We start from the raw sequence: 19,950 nt of genomic DNA on the forward strand, positions 1-19,950 counted from the left end.
ACTAAAGGATTTTAAGTAGGGAATGGCATAATTATCCTCTTATTTTAGAAAGATCCTATGATTGCATTGCAGAGAATAGATTGGAGGGATCAAAGTAGAAACCTGCTAAGGAAGACTGTTGGATTCCAACAAGTGAATTAAGCACTTTTAAAAAAAAGTGGAGGTAGAGAAATTAATTATGACAGTCAAGAGCTATTTAGGAGGTAGGATTGATACACTGGAATGATTGAATGTACAAGGTGAAAAAAAGAAAGAGTCCAGAATAATTCTCATTTGTGCAATGCAATTGATGAAGGTGCTGTCAGTTAATACAGAATACAGGATGAAGCATTGATTTTGAAGGTGGGGAAGGAAGTAGAAGAAGCACATTCCCAGAGCTTATTGACACCTTTAATCCTCTTAGAGTCTAAGAGGAAGTTTTAGAAACTACTTATTTAGGTTGTTGAAGCCAAGGGGAAGAGAGTGACACCAATCAAAGAGAACATAAAAGCACTAGAGGTGGAACCCTAGGAGATACTAATATTTAGTGGTAGTCCCAAATCTGCCTAAATAACTGTAGTACTATTAAAAAGAGATTGCAGGTTCCAGAAAGGGAATTTTATCATCATTAGATGCTGCAGAGAAGACAGATAAGGACAGTAAATGCATTGGATTAGCCCAGTGTTTCTCGAAGTGTGTTCCCTAACTGTAAGATCAGTACCACGTGGGTAATTGTTTAAAATGAAAATGATTAGGCTTCCACCTACTAAATCTGAAACTCTGGTGGTGGGGCCAAGCCAGTTGTGTATTAATAAGCCCTCAGTGCATCTGATGCACACTCAAATTTGAGAACCACTGTCTTAGCCCAGGGAGTAGCAACAATGGAAGCCACGTTGCTCTGTGTAATTTAAACAACTTAATAACACCTCTTTGAACAATATTTTTTTTTTTCTACAGTGATAATACTATATGGCACCATTATGGCATTCAGAGATACTAGCAAGGTTCTTTTTTTCTCCTTACTAAAAGTAAAGGGCAGATTTGGAGACTTAGAGTTGTCAAGTGATAAAGTATTGAAGTAGACTCTAAAATCATCAAGAAAATCTTGGATTATATTCTGAATGTTTTATTTTAAAAGATAGGAAAAGGATGAAATTGCTAAGAGAGTAGATCTGAAAAGTTCTCATCACAGACATGAAAGAAGATAACTATGTGGGGATGAATGTTAACTCGACTTAATCATTTTCCAATATATAGATATGTCAGATCATTATGTTATACATCTAAAGCTAATGTTATATGTCATTTATATCTTAATAAAAAATAAAAGTGACAAAGCAAAAAAATGTCTAGTGCCTATCAAATAAATGACTGATTTTTTTTAAATTACCATTACATCGTTACCTAAAGAATTTACTTTCATAAAATAATTCCTTTCTCATACAGTTTTAACCCTATTCTGTTGGTAAGAAACATTCTCTTTTAGCCTAACTATAATGAGTTCAACCTACATATAGTCATTTTATTGTAGTGTCTTTTTAAAATAATATAGGAAATAATATATATTATTACAATCCTGAACCAAATAATCATTTTAGTGTGGCTCTATTTTTAAACTCTGAATAATCCAGAAGATAGGTGTGTGTGGTTTTATTTTACCTTTGAAAGCATTCCAGACTTTTCTGTTCATTCCTATTTTAAACAATGTGGATGAAAATGCAGTTGGCCCTCAAACAGCGTGGGGATTATTCTGTGTATAACCTATCACCTGCCCTCCATGTGAGATTCCTCCATATCTATGCATTCAACTAACCATGGATTGTGTCATACTGTAGTATTTATTGTTGAAAAATATCTATGTATAAGTGGACCTTCATGGTTCATATCCATGTTGTTCTAGGGTCAACTGCATTAGGGCATTATTTTAAATATTTTGATATCTAAATTCTTAATATTCCCAATGATTAGTCTGCATTACAAGTATATTGGTCTCCACTATTCTGTTCTCAATTCTCATTGTTGTTTTTTTACTAAAATTCAGAAATATAAAACAAATCAGTATTTATCTTTAGCATTCTTTTAATTTACAAGTTTGGGGTACCAAAACACTTTTTAAAGCCTATGGAGTTCATAAATCATTCACATTCTGTTATTTACTCTAAGTAGTATTTGGGGGAAATATTAGTATTGGGGGGAGATAGTTTTAGTGCAAATCACATCAGTTTAGTTCAGTCGCTCAGTTGTGTCTGACTCTTTGCGACCCCATGGACTCCAGCACACCAGGTCTCCCTGTCCATCACCAACTCCCAGAGCCTACTCAAACTCATGTCCATTGTGTTGGTGATGCCATCCAACCTTCTCATCCTCTGTCGTCACCTTCTCCTCCTGCCTTCCAATTTTTCCCAGCATCAGGATCTTTTCCAGTGAGTCAGTTCTTTGCCTCAGGTGGCCAAAGTATTGAAGTTCAACTTCAGCATCAGTCCTTCCAATGAATATTCAGGGCTGATTTCTTTAGAATTGACTGGTTGGATCTTGTTGCAGTCCAAGGGACTCAAGAGTCTTCTCCAACACCACAGTTCAACAGCATCAATTCTTCGGCGCTCAGCTTTATAGTCCAACTCTCACATCCATACATGACTACTGGAAAAACCATAGCTTTGACTTGATGGACCTTTGTTGACAAAGTAATGTCTCTGCTTTTTAATATGCTGTCTAAGTTGGTCATAACTTTCATTCCAAGGACCAAGCATCTTTTAATTTCATGGCTTCATGGCTGCAGTCACCATCTGCAATGATTTTGGAGCCTGAAAAAATAAAGTCTGCCACTGTTTCCATTGTTTCCCCATCTATTTTCCATGAAGTGATAGGACCAGATACCATGATCTTAGTTTTTGAATGTTGAGTTTTAAGCTAACTTTTTCACTCTCATTTTTTACTTTCATCAAGAGACTCTTTAGTTCTTTGCTTTCTGTCATGAGGGTCATGTCATCTGCATATCTGAGGTTATTGATATTTCTCCCGGCAGTCTTGATTCCAGCTTGTGCTTCATCCAGCCCAGCATTTCGCATGATGTACTCTGCATATAAATTAAATAAGCAGGGTGACAATATACAGCCTTGACATACTCCTTTCCCAATTTGGAACCAGTGTGTTGTTCCATGTCTCGTTCTAACTGCTGCTTCTTGACCTGCATACAGATTTCTCAAGAGGCAGGTCAAGTGGTCTGACAATCCCGTCTCTTTTAAGAATTTTCCACAGTTTGTTGTGATCCACACAGTCAAAGGCTTTGGCGTAGTCAATAAAGCAAAAGTAGATGTTTTTCTGGAACTCTCTTGCTGTTTCTATGATCCAGCGGATGTTGGCAATTTGATCTCTGGTTCCTCTGCCTTTTCTAAATCTATCTGGAAGTTCATGGTTCACATACTGTTGAAGCCTGGCTTGGAGAATTTTGAGCATTACTTTACTAGTGTGTGAGATGAGTGCAGTTGTGCGGTAGTTTGAACATTCTTTGGCATTGTCTTTCTTTGGGATTGGAATGAAAACTGACCATTTCCAGTCCTGTGGCCACTGCTGTGTTTTCCAAATTTGCTGGCATATTGAGTGCAGCACTTTCACAACATCATCTTTTAGGATTTGAAATAGCTCAGCTGGAATTCCATCACCTCCACTGGCTTTGTTTGTAGTGATGCTTTCTAAGGCCCACTTGACTTTGCATTCCAGGATGTCTGGCTCTAGGTGAGTGTTCACACCATCATGGTTATATGGGTCTTGAAGATATTTTTTGAATAGTTCTGTGTATTTTTGCCACCTCTTAATATCTTCTGCTTCTGTTAGGTCCATACCATTTCTGTCCTTTATTGTGCTCATCTTTGCATGAAACGGTTCCTTGGTATCTCTAATTTTCTTGAAGAGATCGCTAGTCTTTCCCAGTCTATTGTTTTCCTCTATTTCTTTGCACAGATTGCTGAGGAAGGCTTTCTTTTCTCTCCTTGCTATTCTTTGGAATTCTGCATTCAATTGGTTATATGTTTCCTTTTCTCCTTTGCCCTTAGCTTCTCTTCTTTTCTCAGCTATTTGCAAGGCCTTGTCAAGTATGTGAGTAAAGATAAAAATTTACAAATTGAACATGTTTCTCATCTTTTCTAAATGTTTCCACTTAGGTAATTTGCCATTCTTTTTTGGCATAGAAAGTACATGGTGTTACCCTAAAATGCAGAGTATATGAGAGTCTGTATTTTGTAGTCCTTTCTCAGTGCCTTCTGAATCATTTTCCGAGTGATATCTGGTCTTCCATTCATCTGATGCTTATATTACTGGATTCATATTTTCTTCCATTACTGTCATCTCTCTACTTAAATATAATTAACCCCATTTATTCATAAATTATAGATACTGTCAGCATGCTAAGAAATATATTTCACTGTAGTAACTGTTGAGTCCTCTAAGACTTTACTTTCTACAGTTTTTTCACATTTATTTTTATTTAGAAAGGACTAAAGCATTTATGTATAACAAGTAGTAGAAATACTGAGATTAATCTAAATGAGCCATTTGATGCATATTCATTAATGACTTGTAAAAAGTATAACTATATTTTGTGTGCATAGGATAACATGGAATGATTAATATCAGAATTTACACTCTGCCTTAGATCCTGAGACTTACATCTTTTTTTTCACTTTTAATATGTTTTTATTAAAGTATAGTTGATTTACAATATTGTTAATTTCTATTGTACATCAAAGTCATTCAGTTATACAGATGTATAAATTCTTTTTAATATTCATTTCTATTATGATTTATCATGATATTGAATGTAGTTTTCTGTGCTGTCAGTTATATATAATAATTTTTATCTGCTACCCAACCTCCCACTCCATTTTTGCCTCAGCCCCCTCCGCCTTAAAAATCACCAATCTGTTCTCTATGTTGAGACTTCTGTCTCAGTTTGGCTTTTTTTGCCTTTCGCATGCCGTTCTCAGTTGCCAGATGCCACAAACTATTTTACAGTTACTTTTGTTGGAGATTTCCTTCTCTTCCATTATCAAAATATGAACATATTCTCAACATTATTAGCCATTAAGTAAGTACAAAGTAAACTCATATTTTTCACCCACTCAAGTGGCTGAAAAGAGAAGACAGTAATAATTGTTGGTGAGAACGTGGAGAAACAGGAACCCTTGTAGATAGCTGGTGGGAATATAAATCGTGCAGACACCTTCTAAAACAGTTTGGCAGTTTCTTAAACAGTTAACATAAATGTGTACCATATGACCTAACAATTCTACTCCTGAAAACATATCTACATAAAGACTTGCACACAAATGTTCTTAGCAGCCTTATTCATAATAGCCAAAAACTTGAATGTAAGTGCCTATCAGTTGGCGAATGGTTAGATAAAATATGATGCATCCATACAGTGAAGTAGTATTCAACAAAAAAAAGAAATGGACACTGATACATGTTACATATCAATGAACCTCAAAAACATGGTAAGTGAAAAAGCAAGACGCAGGAGACCGTGCATTGTGTGATCCAATTTATACAAAGCATCTAAAGGCAAATCTGTAGAGACAGATTAGAGCTTGGAACAGGAGATCGGAACCGAGATTAACAGTAAACAGACATTCAGGGTGATGAGAATGTTCCAAAACTGTTTTTATAGTAATGGTTGCACAAGTTGGTAAATTTACTAAAAATCATTGAACTGTATACTTGAAATGGTGAATTATACAGTATATAAAATATATCTTTGGAGAAGGCAATGGCACCCCACTCCAGTACTCTTGCCTGGAAAATCCCATGGGTGGAGGAGCCTGGTAGGCTGCAGTCCATGGGTTCCCTAGGAGTTGGACACGACTGATCGACTTCACTTTCACTTTTCACTTTCCTGAATTGGAGAAGGAAATGGCAACCCAATCCAGTGTTCTTGCCTGGAGAATCCCAGGGACGGGGGAACCTGGTGGGCTGCCGTCTATGGGGTCACACACAGTCGGACACGACTGAAATGACTTAGCAGCAGCAAAATATACCTTATGTTGTCAAATACAATCCTGCAGTATATCAAAAGGGTAATACACTATGATCAGGAAGATCTTTTTCCAAGAATATAAGAATGGTTGAGTATTAGGAAATCTGTCAAGGTAATTATATCAATAATTTAAAGGAGAAAAAGCCATATAATCATATCACTAGCTGTATAAAAGATATTTGGAAAAAATTAACCATTCTTAATTTTAAAACTCTGAAATAGGGAGAGAAGAAAACAACATATCTATAATAAAGATAAATTATTTAAACATAGTAAAAAATTAAATGCTATAGTAATTGCTGCTGCTGCTGCTGCTAAGTCACTTCAGTCGTGTCCGGCTCTGTGCGACCCCAGAGACCGGCAGCACAGCAGGCTCCCCCGTCCCTGGGATTCTCCAGGCAAGAACACTGGACTGGGTTGCCATTTCCTTCTCCAATGCATGAAAGTGAAAAGTGAAAGTGAAGTCACTCAGTCGTGTCCGACTCCTAGCCACCCCATGGACTGCAGCCTACCAGGCTCCTCCACCCATGGGATTTTCCAGGCAAGAGTACTGGAGTGGGGTGCCATCGCCTTCTGTGCTACAGTAACTATTATCCTAAATAGTGAAACACTGAAACCATATCAATTTAAACTATAAGATGGATACTCTTTATCACTCTAATTATTTAACACTGCTTGGAAGGTTTTAGCAATTGCATCAATGAAGTGAAAATGATATAATTGGTGTATACCTTACAAAAAGGTTTAATGCAGTTCCTATTAGAATTCAAACAGGATCAAGATGGTGAAGGGGAATTGGACAAATCTGTCTTAAGTTTATATAGAAAATAAAGACTCAAAAATAGCCCAGAAAATTTAAATGAATAGTGAAGGGAGATTTATGTCAGATAAGCAAAAAATGTCGTAAGACACTGTAATAGGGATTTCTTTGACAGTCCAGCAGTTAAGACTTCACCTTCCAATGCAGGGGGTGCTGTTTCCATCCTTGGTCTGGGAAGTAAGATCCTACATGCCCCATAGCCAAAAAAACCAAATCATAAAACAAGCAATATTGTAACATATTCAATAAAGACTTTTTTTAAAAGATACAGTAGTATTAGGAAAGGAATAGACAAATATATCAGTGGAACAGAATAGAGAATCAAAAAATAGATCTCATATATCTTGAGACTGCTGTAACCAAGGGTCAATTCGGTTGGGAAATGGAATTATATTAGTCTAGAGCTAGCTATTCATTTGGAAGAAAAAGTATTTCTCAACTCATATGCTGTTTAAAAATTAACTTCATATGAATTAGTATCCTAAATGAAAGAAATAAGGCAATAAAGAGGTAAGTAGGGGGACGAAGAACCACGCACAAAAGAAGAGAAAGTCATCTTTTTTTTTTTTTAATTCATCTTTTAAAGGTAGGTTGTAACCATACTTATACATTTATGTAAAATTACATAGGTAAAACACGTAGAATTCAGTGAAGTACAAGGAATTTTAGTTCTTTTAAAATAATCACCATTCGGAGTTCTTTGCCCCTTGGAAAAATTGAAAACTTTGTTTTTGCTGTTCTTGCTGGTTGAACATTCTTTAGAGAGGTCAGATAAATGCAGTCTAATTAGTCAGCTCCCACTTATAACTATTCTTCAGTTAAAACTATTTCTAACTTAGTAAAATGATTTATTTTAGAAAATCTTGAAAATATAGAAACATACCAGAAAAGTTATTTTAAAAAGCACCAGTTTCCCACTACCCGGAGATAAGCACTATTAAGATTTTAAAGCATACCACTTTTCCTTAGTTCTGTTTTTCAGTAAAATGTAAATTTTGTAACTGTTGAATATTTTAGTTAAAAATAGATGTCCAGACTTGGATTTTTTTTAATGAGATAATTTCCATTTGTGAACATTTGTGTTTATTCTTTTAGCCTCATCATTTTCTTGATCAGTCAATGTATCTACTCACTATTTTTTTTCTAGTTCCTAGCAGACATGGAAAATAATGCACTTTTTCGAGATGATATAGAATGTCAGAAACTAATTATGGAAGCAATGAAGTATCACTTACTACCAGAGAGACGGCCCATGTTACAGAGTCCTCGGACAAAACCTAGGAAGTCAACTGTTGGTACATTATTTGCAGTTGGAGGAATGGATTCAACAAAAGGTATTAAATAATCTTTTATTTGAAGAAACATACAAAATGAATTTTTGTTTTTCTTTGAAGTATAGTTGATTCACAGTGTTGTTAGTGTGAGGTGTACAGCAAAGTGATTCAGCTGTACATAGCCATATATCCACTCTTTTTAAGATTCTTTTCCATGTGGGTCATTACAGAATATTGAATTCCCTTCGCTATACAGTAGGTCCTTATTAGTTATCTGTTTTATATATAGTAATGTGTATATGTCAATCCCAGTTTCCCAATTTATCCCTCCCCTCTTTTCCTTGTTAACCATAAGATTGTTTTCTACATCTGTAACTCTCTCTCTCTTTTGAAAGAAGTTCATTTGTACCTTTTTTTTTAGATTCCACATATAAGCTATATCATATGATATTTGTCCTTCTCTGACTTACTTCACTCAGTGTGACAATCTCTAGGTCTATCCATGTTGGTGCAAATGGCATTATTTTGTTCTTTTTAGTGGCTGAGTAGTATTCCATTATGTATGTATATCTTATATATATATGTATACCACATCTTTTTTATCCATTCATCTGTCGGTGGACATTTAGGTTGCTTTCTTGCCTTAGCTATTGTAAATAGTGCTGCAGTGAACATTGGGGTACATGTATCTTTTTGAAAGAAACAGAAAAATGAATTAGTAATAACTAAGGCTTATGAGCTCCTTGGAGAAATAGCTGATTCTAGCACTGAGGTAGGAAAAGTACAAGATAAGCCTAGAACAACTTGTAGTGCCAGAAAGTAAGGAAGTGCCCAATGATGGAAACAGGTCAAGAGATACAGCAGACAGTTTGTAAGGGCTCAGTTCAATACAGTCGCTCAGTCGTGTCCTACTCTTTGCGACCCATGAATTGCAGCACGCCAGGCCTCCCTGTCCATCACCAACTCCCAGAGTTCACTCAAACTCACGTCCATCGAGTCGGTGATGCCATCCAGCCATCTCATCCTCTGTAGTCCCCTTCTCCTCCTGCCCCCAATCCCTCCCAACATCAGAGTCTTTTCCAATGAATCAACTCTTCCCATGAGGTGGCCAAAGTACTGGAGTTTCAGCTTTAGCATCATTCCTTCCAAAGAACACCCAGGGCTGATCTCTTTTAGAATGGACTGGTTGGATCTCCTTGCAGTCCAAGGGACTCTCAAGAGTCTTCTCCAACACCACAGTTCAAAAGCATCAATTCTTCGGCGCTCAGCTTTCTTCACAGTCCAACTCTAACATCCATACATGACCACAGGAAAAACCATAGCCTTGACTAGACGGACCTTTGTTGGCAAAGTAATGTCTCTGCTTTTGAATATGCTATCTAGGTTGGTCATAACTTTCCTTCCAAGGAGTAAGCATCTTTTAATTTCATGGCTGTAAAGGCTACCACTGTCCAAACCTGGGATAATTTCAACATCAAAATAAATAATGGTAGCAAAAGATTGTAAATAAGTATTCATGAATTCATACTGATACAAACCAAAGTAGAAGGGAATGCTCTTCCTTACAGTAGAATACCAACTAATTAAAATATAGAAGCAAAGATGGGATTAGAAAAATCACCATTTGGCAATCATCATATTAATAAGTAATTCAGTCAATCATCAGTTCTCTAAGACTCATAGGTGAAAGTTTTTGAGAGCAGGATCTTTAGTCTCAAAGTATCTCCCAATCACTTGCTTATTAGTCAATCAGTTATAGCTTATGGTAGAGAAACTTGACACAGTACCTAAACCAAATAATCAAAAGTCATATTGCCAGTAAAGAGACTAACCAGCAGCCTGTGCTTATGTGATATACTGAGAACTCACCTGGACATCTGTGGTATTCTTGCCAAAAGTATATAATCTGGACTTAATCATAAGAAAAAGACAAACAAATTCGAATTGAGAGACATGCTACAAAATAACTTACCTGAAGTATTCCAAAATGTCAACATCATGAAATACAAAAAAAAAAAAGGTTTAAGAATTTGTCTCTGTCATATGTCTTACAGAGATATGACAGCTTTTACAATACATCATCTTGGATTTTCTTTTACTATGAAGGACATTAAAATGAAAGTTGCTCAGTCGTGTCTGACTCTTTGCAACCCCATGGATCATCTGTGGAATTCTCCAGACCAGAATACTGGAGTGCGTAGCTGTTCCCTTCAGGGGATCTTTCCAACCCACGGATCAGACTCAGGTCTCCCACATTGCAGGCGGATTCTTTACCAGCTGAGCCACAAGGGAAGCCCAAGAATACTGGATGGATAGCCTATCCCTTCTCCAGTGAATCTTCCCAACCCAGGAATCAGACCAGAGTCTCCTGCATTGCAGACAGATTCTTTACCAGCTGAGCTGCCAGGGAAGCCATAATTGGGACAAATGATGAAATCCAAATAAGGTCTGTAGATTAGACAGCAACATTGTATAAATGTTAATTTCCAGATTTTGATGATGGTATTGTGGTTTTGTAAGAGGATTTCTGGTTTAAAAGAAGCAACACTGAGATATTTAGGGATACAGGGGCATCGTGATTCCCAATGGCTCAGTGGTAAAGAATCCACTTGCAATACAGGAGATGTGGGTTCGATCGCTGGGTCAGGAAGATTTCCTGGAGGAGGATATGACAACCCAGTCCAGTATTCTTGCTTAGGAAATGCCATGGACAGAGAGGCCTGGCAGGCCACAGTCAGGGGTCACAAAGAGTCAGACACGACTGAACGACTAAGCATGCATGGTCATCATTTTTGCAACTTACTCTGATGAAACAGTTCAGCAAAACATTCATGCCTACACATGTACATACATAGAAAACAAATGTAAAATATAAATATGCAGGAAATCTCGGTCAAGAGTATCTGGAAATCTTTGTACCCTTCTTGCAGCATTTGTTATTCATAGTAACATTAATAACAACAAACACCATGCCCAGTGCCTACTCAATGCCGGATATTGTGCTAGAAGCTTTCTGTTTATGTGTATTTTTTCTCAGCATACATTGATCTCCTCTTCCTCTGAATTCCTAGTACTAATAATTTGCAGGCTCCTGACAATACCTCTGACTTCTAGCTACCGCTGTGGTCTCAGTTCTCTTGTATTACTTGTATGACTAAAACACTTGATGCAGTGATCATATCTAAAGGTTTCTCCTCTATATGATGTTTCTAAGAAATATCAAAACGTGAGCTCTAATTGAAAATCTTGCATTGTGATTTAACTTTTAGATTATAAAATATAAATAAATATAAATATAGCTATTATTGCACATAGCATATAGTGCTATGTATATATAGATGCTTAAGTTTTAAATATAGACTTGATGACTCAGTGTTCTAGAAATACATAAAGATAACTGATTGGAGTTATAACGTAAGTATTTGAGCATTTTTGGAGACATCCACTGTCCAGATAACTGATCTGCAAATATTTACTAAATAACCTGCTATATGTCTGGAACTGGTGCTTAGCTTTGTAGTCATTACCAGCACTTAAACTCTTCTCCTCAGTCTTTCCTTCTCTTTTTCAAGGCTTTAACTGTTATCTCTGTATTAATTATACTCTCACATTTTGATTTTTTATAATTTATTGAAGTATAGTTGATTTACAGTATTGTGTTAATTTCTGCTCTATAGCAAAGTGATTGAGTTCTGTATACATCCTTTTTTATTTTCTTTTCCATGATGGTTTATCATAGGATATTGAATATAGTTCCCTGTGTAGGTCCTATACAGTAGGACCTTGTTGTTTAACATTTTCTATAAAATGGTTTGCATTTGCTAATCCCAAACTCCCAGTTCATCCCTCCCCCACCTCCGCTCCTCTTTGGCAACCACATCTATTCTCTATGCCTGTGAGTCTGTTTCTGTTTGGTAGATAAGTTCATTTGTATCATATTTCAGATTCCACAAAATAAGTCTTGCACTTTGATTTTATTCTCATATTTCCAACTTGTATAAAATACATATTTGACGTTTGGTTTTCACCTTAAACGTCATGTATTCAAATCTTCTCTGACCATGTCTCTCAGACTTGAGAACTTGTGATCATAGTTCAGTGCTTTTCAGAGGACATCTACTCTGGCTCATGTAAGCAAATAAGGAATTTATTGGAAGGCTATTGAGAAATGGATAGGACTACATCCACTGTCCCTGCTTCTTTATAAATCCTGCTTTAGGTCTTAAATTCCAAGTTCAGACATCCATTTGACTAGCTTTAGGTCAGTCATAGGCCCCAAAATTCCAAAGACAATGACTGTCTTAAGTCCAGAAAAGAGGGGTTGTATGTATACATATGACTGATTCACTTTGCTGTACAGTAGAAACTAACACAACATTGTAAAGTAACTATACTCCAGTAAAAATTTTTTTTAAAAAGAAAGACCTGCCTTTTCAGTTTTCTGGGAGATGGGTTCCTGGCTCCCATCAAGGCTCATACATACATAGGAAGAGTCCTCAAACTTGGGGAAGGAACTTGAATTCTAAGTAGCCAAGTAAACAATACTTATCTCCTCTCTCCTTCTCTCTCTCAAACTTACATTCTGATAGTCACCAAGTGACTTCTTTCAAATGACTCCTAATTCTTCGAAATCTCCACTGCTGTCCTGATAATTCCAGCTAGCCTTCTCTCAACTCACAAATTTTGATTATGTTATTTTTGTGGGAGTAGCATTCATTATATTCTTAGTAAATGTCAGGCATTATGCTAAGGACTTGACCTACATTGTTTCATTTCATCTTCCTAGCAACTTTCAGAGCTGTATGTTACTCAATTCAGTTCAGTTCAGTCACTCAGTCATGTCCAGCTCTTTGCAACCCTATGAATCGCAGCACGCCAGCCCTCCCTGTCCATCACCATCTCCTGGAGTTCACTCAAACTCACGTCCATCGAGTCGGTGATGCTATCCAGCCATCTCATCCTGTCGTCCCCTTCTCCTCCTGCCCCCAATCCCTCCCAGCATCAGAGTCTTTTCCAATGAGTCAACTCTTTGCATGAGGTGGCCAAAGTACTGGAGTTTCAGCTTTAGCATCATTCCTTCCAAAGAACACCCAGGGCTGATCTCCTTCAGAATGGACTGGTTGGATCTCCTTGCTCCAACACCACAGTTCAAAAGCATCAATTCTTCGGTGGTCAGCTTTCTTCATAGTCCAACTCTCACATCCATACATGATCACTGGAAAAACCATAGCCTTGACTAAACGGACCTTTGTTGGCAAAGTAATGTCTCTGCTTGTCAATATGCTATCTAGGTTGGTCGTAACTTTTCTTCCAAGGAGTAAGCGTCTTAATTTCATGGCTGCAGTCACCATCTACAATGATTTTGGAGCCCAAAAAGATAAAGTCTGACACTGTTTCCACTGTTTCCCTATCTATTTCCCATGAAGTGATGGGACCAGATGCCATGATCTTTGTTTTCTGAATGTTGAGCTTTAAGCCAACTTTTTCACTCTCCTCTTTCACTTTCATCAAGAGGCTTTTTAGTTCCTCTTCACTTTCTGCCATACTGCCCTCTTTTAGAGAAGAGGATACTGAGACAGAGAAGTTAAATAACTTTGCTAGGCTCACACAGCTAATTAGTGATGGAATCAAGATACAGATAGGCATTTTGACTTTGGACACTATACTCTGCTTAATTCCCATGTTAACTTCTGTTAACATGCCGCTGCTCTGCTCAAAAGCTTCAGCAATCTTAATTTCTTTACTGCACAAAGTATAAATCCTCTCTCTAGGTTTCAAGACTTTCTGTAATCTGGCCTTTGCAGTTTGACCAAATTTATTTCTAAGTCTCTCTTAATAATCGAATACTCTGAGGTTCTGTCCTACTCAAGCTATCTTCCAAGGCTTTATCTTATTCCCAGTGTCTTCATGCTGCTGCTAAGTTGCTTCAGTCATGTCCAACTCTGTGTGACCCCATAGACGGCAGCCCACCAGGCTCCCCTGTCCCTGGGATTCCCCAGGCAAGAACACTGGAGTGGGTTGCCATTTCCTTCTCCAGTGCATGAAAGTGAAAAGTGAAAGTGAAGTCGCTCAGTCGTGTCCGACTCTTAGTGACCCCATGGACTGCAGCCTACCAGGCTCCTCCACCCATGACTTAATGAAGAGCAATTTGCATTAGTTAGATAGGAGTCTTGATTATTGAGTTCTTGGTCCCTTCATATATCTGTTTAGTATAGAACCCCCAAATGAGCTAGTAATGGTTCTAAATAGCCACTAAAATGGTATCAGGATATATTTGTACTTACTTTTTTTTTTAAAGGTCAGTCCTTCAGTATAAATTAGGGAAATTCCAAGCTTTTACATAGGATTTTTATAATTACTAAGATTTTTGTTATTTGGAGATAACATTTTTTAAGATACATGTTTCAGATTTTAAAATCTTAACGTCTTTAAGAATTGCATTTGATATTAACAAAAGAATTTTTAGTTACTAATTCATATGCCTCTGATACTGCTTAGTGAACTGGATCTAAAAGGAATGTAAAATATCATGTATGAAATGAGATGCCAGTCCAGGTTCGATGCACGATACTGGATGCTTGGGGCTAGTGCACTGGGACGACCCAGAGGGATGGTATGGGGAGGAAGGAGGGAGGAGGGTTCAGGATGGGGAACACATGTATACCTGTGGTGGATTCATTTTGGTATTTGGCAAAACTAATACAGTTATGTAAAGTTTAAAAATAAAATAAAATTTAAAAAAATAAATAAAATTAAATTTAAAAAAATAAATAAAATTAAATTAAAAATAAATAAATAAAAGGAATAACTCAAAATTCAAATTAGGACAGATAAGTAGCAGGGGCTTTTTATTTGAGGAAGAAAGAAGTTTTTAAGGTCAAGTTTAGAGTGATGATTCAAGTATACTATTACATAAAAATATTTGTATCAGTAAAGCCTCATTTTGGCTAAAAATCACAAAGATTATTCAAATTCAAAAATATTTTTCAACAGCTGCTATATACAACAGAGTCTATTACATGACATTTGAGAATGCTACAATGGAAAAAGACTCAGTATTTATCTCAAATAACTTAAAACTTTTATAAGGTAAATAAAAATAGTAACACTAATTTAAGAAAAATATATGCATACACACAGCCCTGGTGTCTCAGCAGTAAAGAGTCTGCCTGCCTGCAGTGTAGGAGACTCGGTAGAAGCTATGGGTTCAGTTTCTGGGTCTGGAAGATTCCCTAGAGAAGGAAATGACAACCCACTGCAGTATTCTTGCCTGGAAAATCCCATGGACAGAGGAGCTTGGCGGGCTGCAGTCCATAGGGTTGCAAAAGAACCAGACACAATGTATCAACTAAACAACAACAAAAATATGGATACACACATGTATTAAAGACTTTCAAGGTTTCTTGCCATATGTATAATGGCAAAACTATTCCTAATTTTAGGAGACATCAATAGCCATCAGTGCTCTGATGACCTAGTTGTAACAAATATTTCAGAATAAATGCTTGTCTTGATTGTAGTGCTATAAGAATAGCACTGATTGCATGTTGTATTAGAGGCTTAGAAGAGAGAAGTAAAGTAGATACTAATTGAACTCTTCATAACTGAGGGTTTTCCTCTGTTTCTTTGCATTGATCACTGAGGAAGGCTTACTTATATCTCCTTGCTATTCTTTGGAACTCTGCATTCAAATGGGTATATCTTTCCCTTTATCTGCCCTTTTTTTTTTTTCAGTTTGCAAATTTTTTATTTATTTATTTATTTTTACTTTACAATATTGTATTGGTTTTGCCATACATCAACATGCATCTGCCATGGGTGTACATGTGTTCCCCATCCTGAACCCCCCTCCCACCTCCCTCCCCATACCATCCCTCTGGGTCATCCCAGTGCACCAGCCCCAAGCTTCCTGTATCCTGCATAGAACCTGGACTGGTGATTCGTTTCTTATATGATATTATACATGTTTTAATGCCATTGTCCCAAATCATCCCCCCACTCCCTCTCCCACAGAATCCAAAAGACTCTTCTATACATCTGTGTCTCTTTTGCTGTCTTGCATACAGGGTTGTCGTTAACCATCTTTCTAAATTCCATATATATGCATTAGTATACTATATTGGTGTTTTTCTTTCTGGCTTACTTCACTCTGTATAATAGGCTCCAGTTTCATCGACCTCATTAGAACTGATTCAAACGTATTCTTTTTAATGGCTGAGTAATACTCCATTGTGTGTATGTACCACAGCTTTCTTATCCATTCATCTGCTGATGGACATCTAGGTTGCTTCCATGTCCTGGCTATTATAAACAGTGCTGCGATGAACATTGGGGTACAGCCACTATGGAGAACAGTGTGGAGATTCCTTAAAAAACTGGAAATAGAACTGCCATCAGATCAGATCAGATCAGATCAGTCGCTCAGTCGTGTCCAACTCTTTGCGACTCCATGAATCGCAGCACGCCAGGCCTCCCTGTCCATCACCAACTCCCGGAGTTCACTCAGACTCACGTCCATCGAGTCAGTGATGCCATCCAGCCATCTCATCCTCTGTCATCCCCTTCTCCTCTTGCCCCCAATCCCTCCCAGCATCAGAGTCTTTTCCAGTGAGTCAACTCTTCCCATGAGGTGGCCAAAGTACTGGAGTTTCCGCTTTAGCATCATTCCTTCCAAAGAACACCCAGGGCTGATCTCCTTCAGAATAGACTGGTTGGATCTCCTTGCAGTCCAAGGGACTCTCAAGAGTCTTCTCCAACACCACAGTTCAAAAGCATCAATTCTCTGGCACTCAGCCTTCTTCACAGTCCAACTCTCACATCCATACATGACCACAGGAAAAACCATAGCCTTGACTAGACGGACCTTTGTTGGCAAAGTAATGTCTCTGCTTTTGAATATGCTATCTAGGTTGGTCATAACTTTCCTTCCAAGGAGTAAGCGTCTTTTAATTTCATGGCTGCAGTCACCATCTGTAGTGATTTTGGAGCCCAGAAAAATAAAGTCTGACACTGTTTCCACTGTTTCCCCATCTATTTCCCATGAAGTGATGGGACCAGATGCCATGATCTTCGTTTTCTGAATGTTGAGCTTTAAGCCCACTTTTTCACTCTCCTCTTTCACTTTCATCAAGAGGCTTTTTAGTTCCTCTTCACTTTCTGCCGTAAGGGTGGTGTCATCTGTATATCTGAGGTTATTGATATTTCTCCCAGCAATCTTGATTCCAGCTTGTGTTTCTTCCAGTCCAGCATTTCTCATGATGTACTCTGCATGTAAGTTAAATAAACAGGGTGACAATATACAGCCTTGACGTACTCCTTTTCCTATTTGGAACCAGTCTGTTGTTCCATGTCCAGTTCTAACTGTTGCTTCCTGACCTGCATACAAATTTCTCAAGAGGCAGATCAGGTGGTCTGGGATTCCCATCTCTTTCAGAATTTTCCACAGTTTATTGTGATCCACACAGTCAAAGGCTTTGGCATAGTCAATAAAGCAGAAATAGATGCTTTTCTGGAACTCTCTTGCTTTTTCTATGATCCAGCGGATGTTGGCAATTTGATCTCTGGTTCCTCTGCCTTTTCTAAGGGCATACACACTCAGGAAACCAGAATTGAAAGAGACACATGTACCCCAATGTTCGTTTATCTGCTTTTTGATTCACTTCTTTTCACAGCTATTTGTAAGGCTTCCTCAGACAGCCATTTTGCTTTTTTGCATTTCTTTTTCTTGGGGATGGTCTTGATTCCTATCTCCTGTACAATGTCACGAATCTCTATCCATAGCTCATCAAGCACTCTGTCTATCAGATCTAGTCCCTTAAATCTATTTCTCACTTCCACTGTATAGTCATAAGGGATTTGATTTAGGTCATACCTGAATGGTCTAGTGGTTTTCTCCACTTTCTTCAATTTCAGTCTGAATTTGGCAATAAGGAGTTCATGATCTGAGCCACAGTCAGCTCCCGGTCTTGTTTTTGCTGACTGTATAGAGTTTCTCCATCTTTGGCTGCAAAGAATATAATCAGTCTTATTTTGGTGTCAACCATCTGGTGATATCCATGTGTAGAGTCTTCCCTTGTGTTGTTGGAAGAGGGTGTTTGCTATGACCAGTGCATTCTCTTGGCAGAAGTCTCATTCTGTACTCCAAGGCCAAATTTGATGGTTACTCCAGGTGTTTCTTGACCTCCTACTTTTGCATTCCAGTTCCCTATAATGAAAAGGACATCTTTTTTGGGTGTCAGTTCTAGAAGGTCTTGTAGGTCTTCATAGAACTGTTCAGCTTCTTCAGTGTTACTTGTTAGGGCATAGACTTGGATTACCGTGATATTGAATGGTTTGCCTTGGAAACAAACAGAGATCATTCTGTCGTTTTTGAGATTGCATCCAAGTACTGCATTTCGGACTCTTGTTGACTATGATGGCTACTCCCATTTCTTCTAAGGGATTCCTGCCCACAGTAGTAGATATAATGGTCATCTGAGTTAAATTCACCCATTCCAGTCCATCTTAGTTCGCTGATTCCTAGAGTGTTGATGTTCACTCTTGCCGTCTCCTGTTTGACCACTTCCAGTTTGCCTTGATTCATGGCCCTAACATTCCAGGTTCCTATGCAATATTGCTCTTTATAGCATCGGGCCTTGCTTACATTACCAGTCACATCCACAACTGGGTGTTGTTTTTGCTTTGGCTCCATCCCTTCATTCTTTCTGGAGTTATTTCTCCACTGATCTCCAATAGCATATTGGGCACCTACCGAGCTGGGGAGTTCATCTTTCAGTGTCCTATCTTTTTGCCTTTTCATACTGTTCATGGGGTTCTCAAAGCAAGAATACTGAAGTGGTTTGCCATTCCCTTCTCCAGTGGACCACATTCTGTCAGACCTCTCCACCATGAGCCGCCCGTCTTTGGTGGCCCCACGGGCATGGCTTAGTTTCATTGAGTTAGACAAGGCTTTGGTCCGTCTGATCAGATTGGCCTGTTGTCTGTGATTGTGGTTTCAGTCTGCTCTCTGATGCCCTCTCTCAGTGCCTACCATCTTACTTGGGTTTCTCCTACCTTGGACATGGGGTATCTCTCTCTTCACTGCTGCTTCAGCAAAGGCCAGCCGTACTCCTTACCTTGGACGTGGGGTAGGTCCTCTCGGCCGCCGCCAAGAATGGGAAAGACTAGAAATCTCTTCAAGAAAATTAGAAATACCAAGGGAACATTTCATGTAAAGATGGGCACAATAAAGGACAGAAATGGTAGGGACCTAACAGAAGCAGAAGATATTAAGAAGAGGTGGCAAGAATACACAGAAGAACTATACAAAAAAGATCTTCACAACCCAGATAATCATGATGGTATGATCACTCACCTAGAGCCAGACATCCTGGAATGTGAAGTCAACTGGGCCTTAGGAAGCATCACTGTGAACAAAGCTAGTGGAGGTGATGGAATTCCAGTTGAGCCATTTCAAATCCTGAAAGATGATGCTGTGAAAGTGCTGCACTCAATATGCCAGCAAATTTGGAAAACTCAGCAGGGGCAATAGGACTGGAAAAGGTCAGTTTTCATTCCAGTCCCAAAGAAAGGCAATGCCAAAGAATGCTCAAACTACCGCACAATTGCACTCATCTCACACGCTAGTAAAGTGATGCTTAAAATTCTCCAAGCCAGGCTTCAGCAATACGTGAACTGTGAATTTCCAGATGTTCAAACTGGTTTTAGAAAAGGCAGAGGAACCAGTGATCAAATTGCCAACATCCGCTGGATCATAGAAAAAGCAAGAGAGTTCCAGAAAAACATCTATTTCTGCTTTATTGACTCTGCCAAAGCCTTTGACTGTGTGGATCACAATAAACTGTGGA

General features: G+C 38.2%; 1 protein-coding gene across 3 annotated transcripts in view; it reads left to right on the forward strand.

The window, feature by feature from the left end:
- Nucleotides 1-19,950, forward strand: part of KLHL5 (kelch like family member 5) — a 93,269-nt gene that overhangs the window by 55,968 nt on the left and 17,351 nt on the right. For all 3 annotated transcript variants that reach the window (XM_027544282.1, XM_027544283.1, XM_027544284.1), the window contains one exon: nt 7,978-8,164. In XM_027544282.1, the coding sequence (XP_027400083.1) occupies nt 7,978-8,164 (187 nt within the window). The remainder of the gene's footprint in view (nt 1-7,977; nt 8,165-19,950) is intronic.

The sequence above is a fragment of the Bos indicus x Bos taurus genome, chromosome 6 (genome assembly GCF_003369695.1).
Source record: "Bos indicus x Bos taurus breed Angus x Brahman F1 hybrid chromosome 6, Bos_hybrid_MaternalHap_v2.0, whole genome shotgun sequence".
Classification (NCBI taxonomy): Eukaryota; Metazoa; Chordata; class Mammalia; order Artiodactyla; family Bovidae; genus Bos; species Bos indicus x Bos taurus.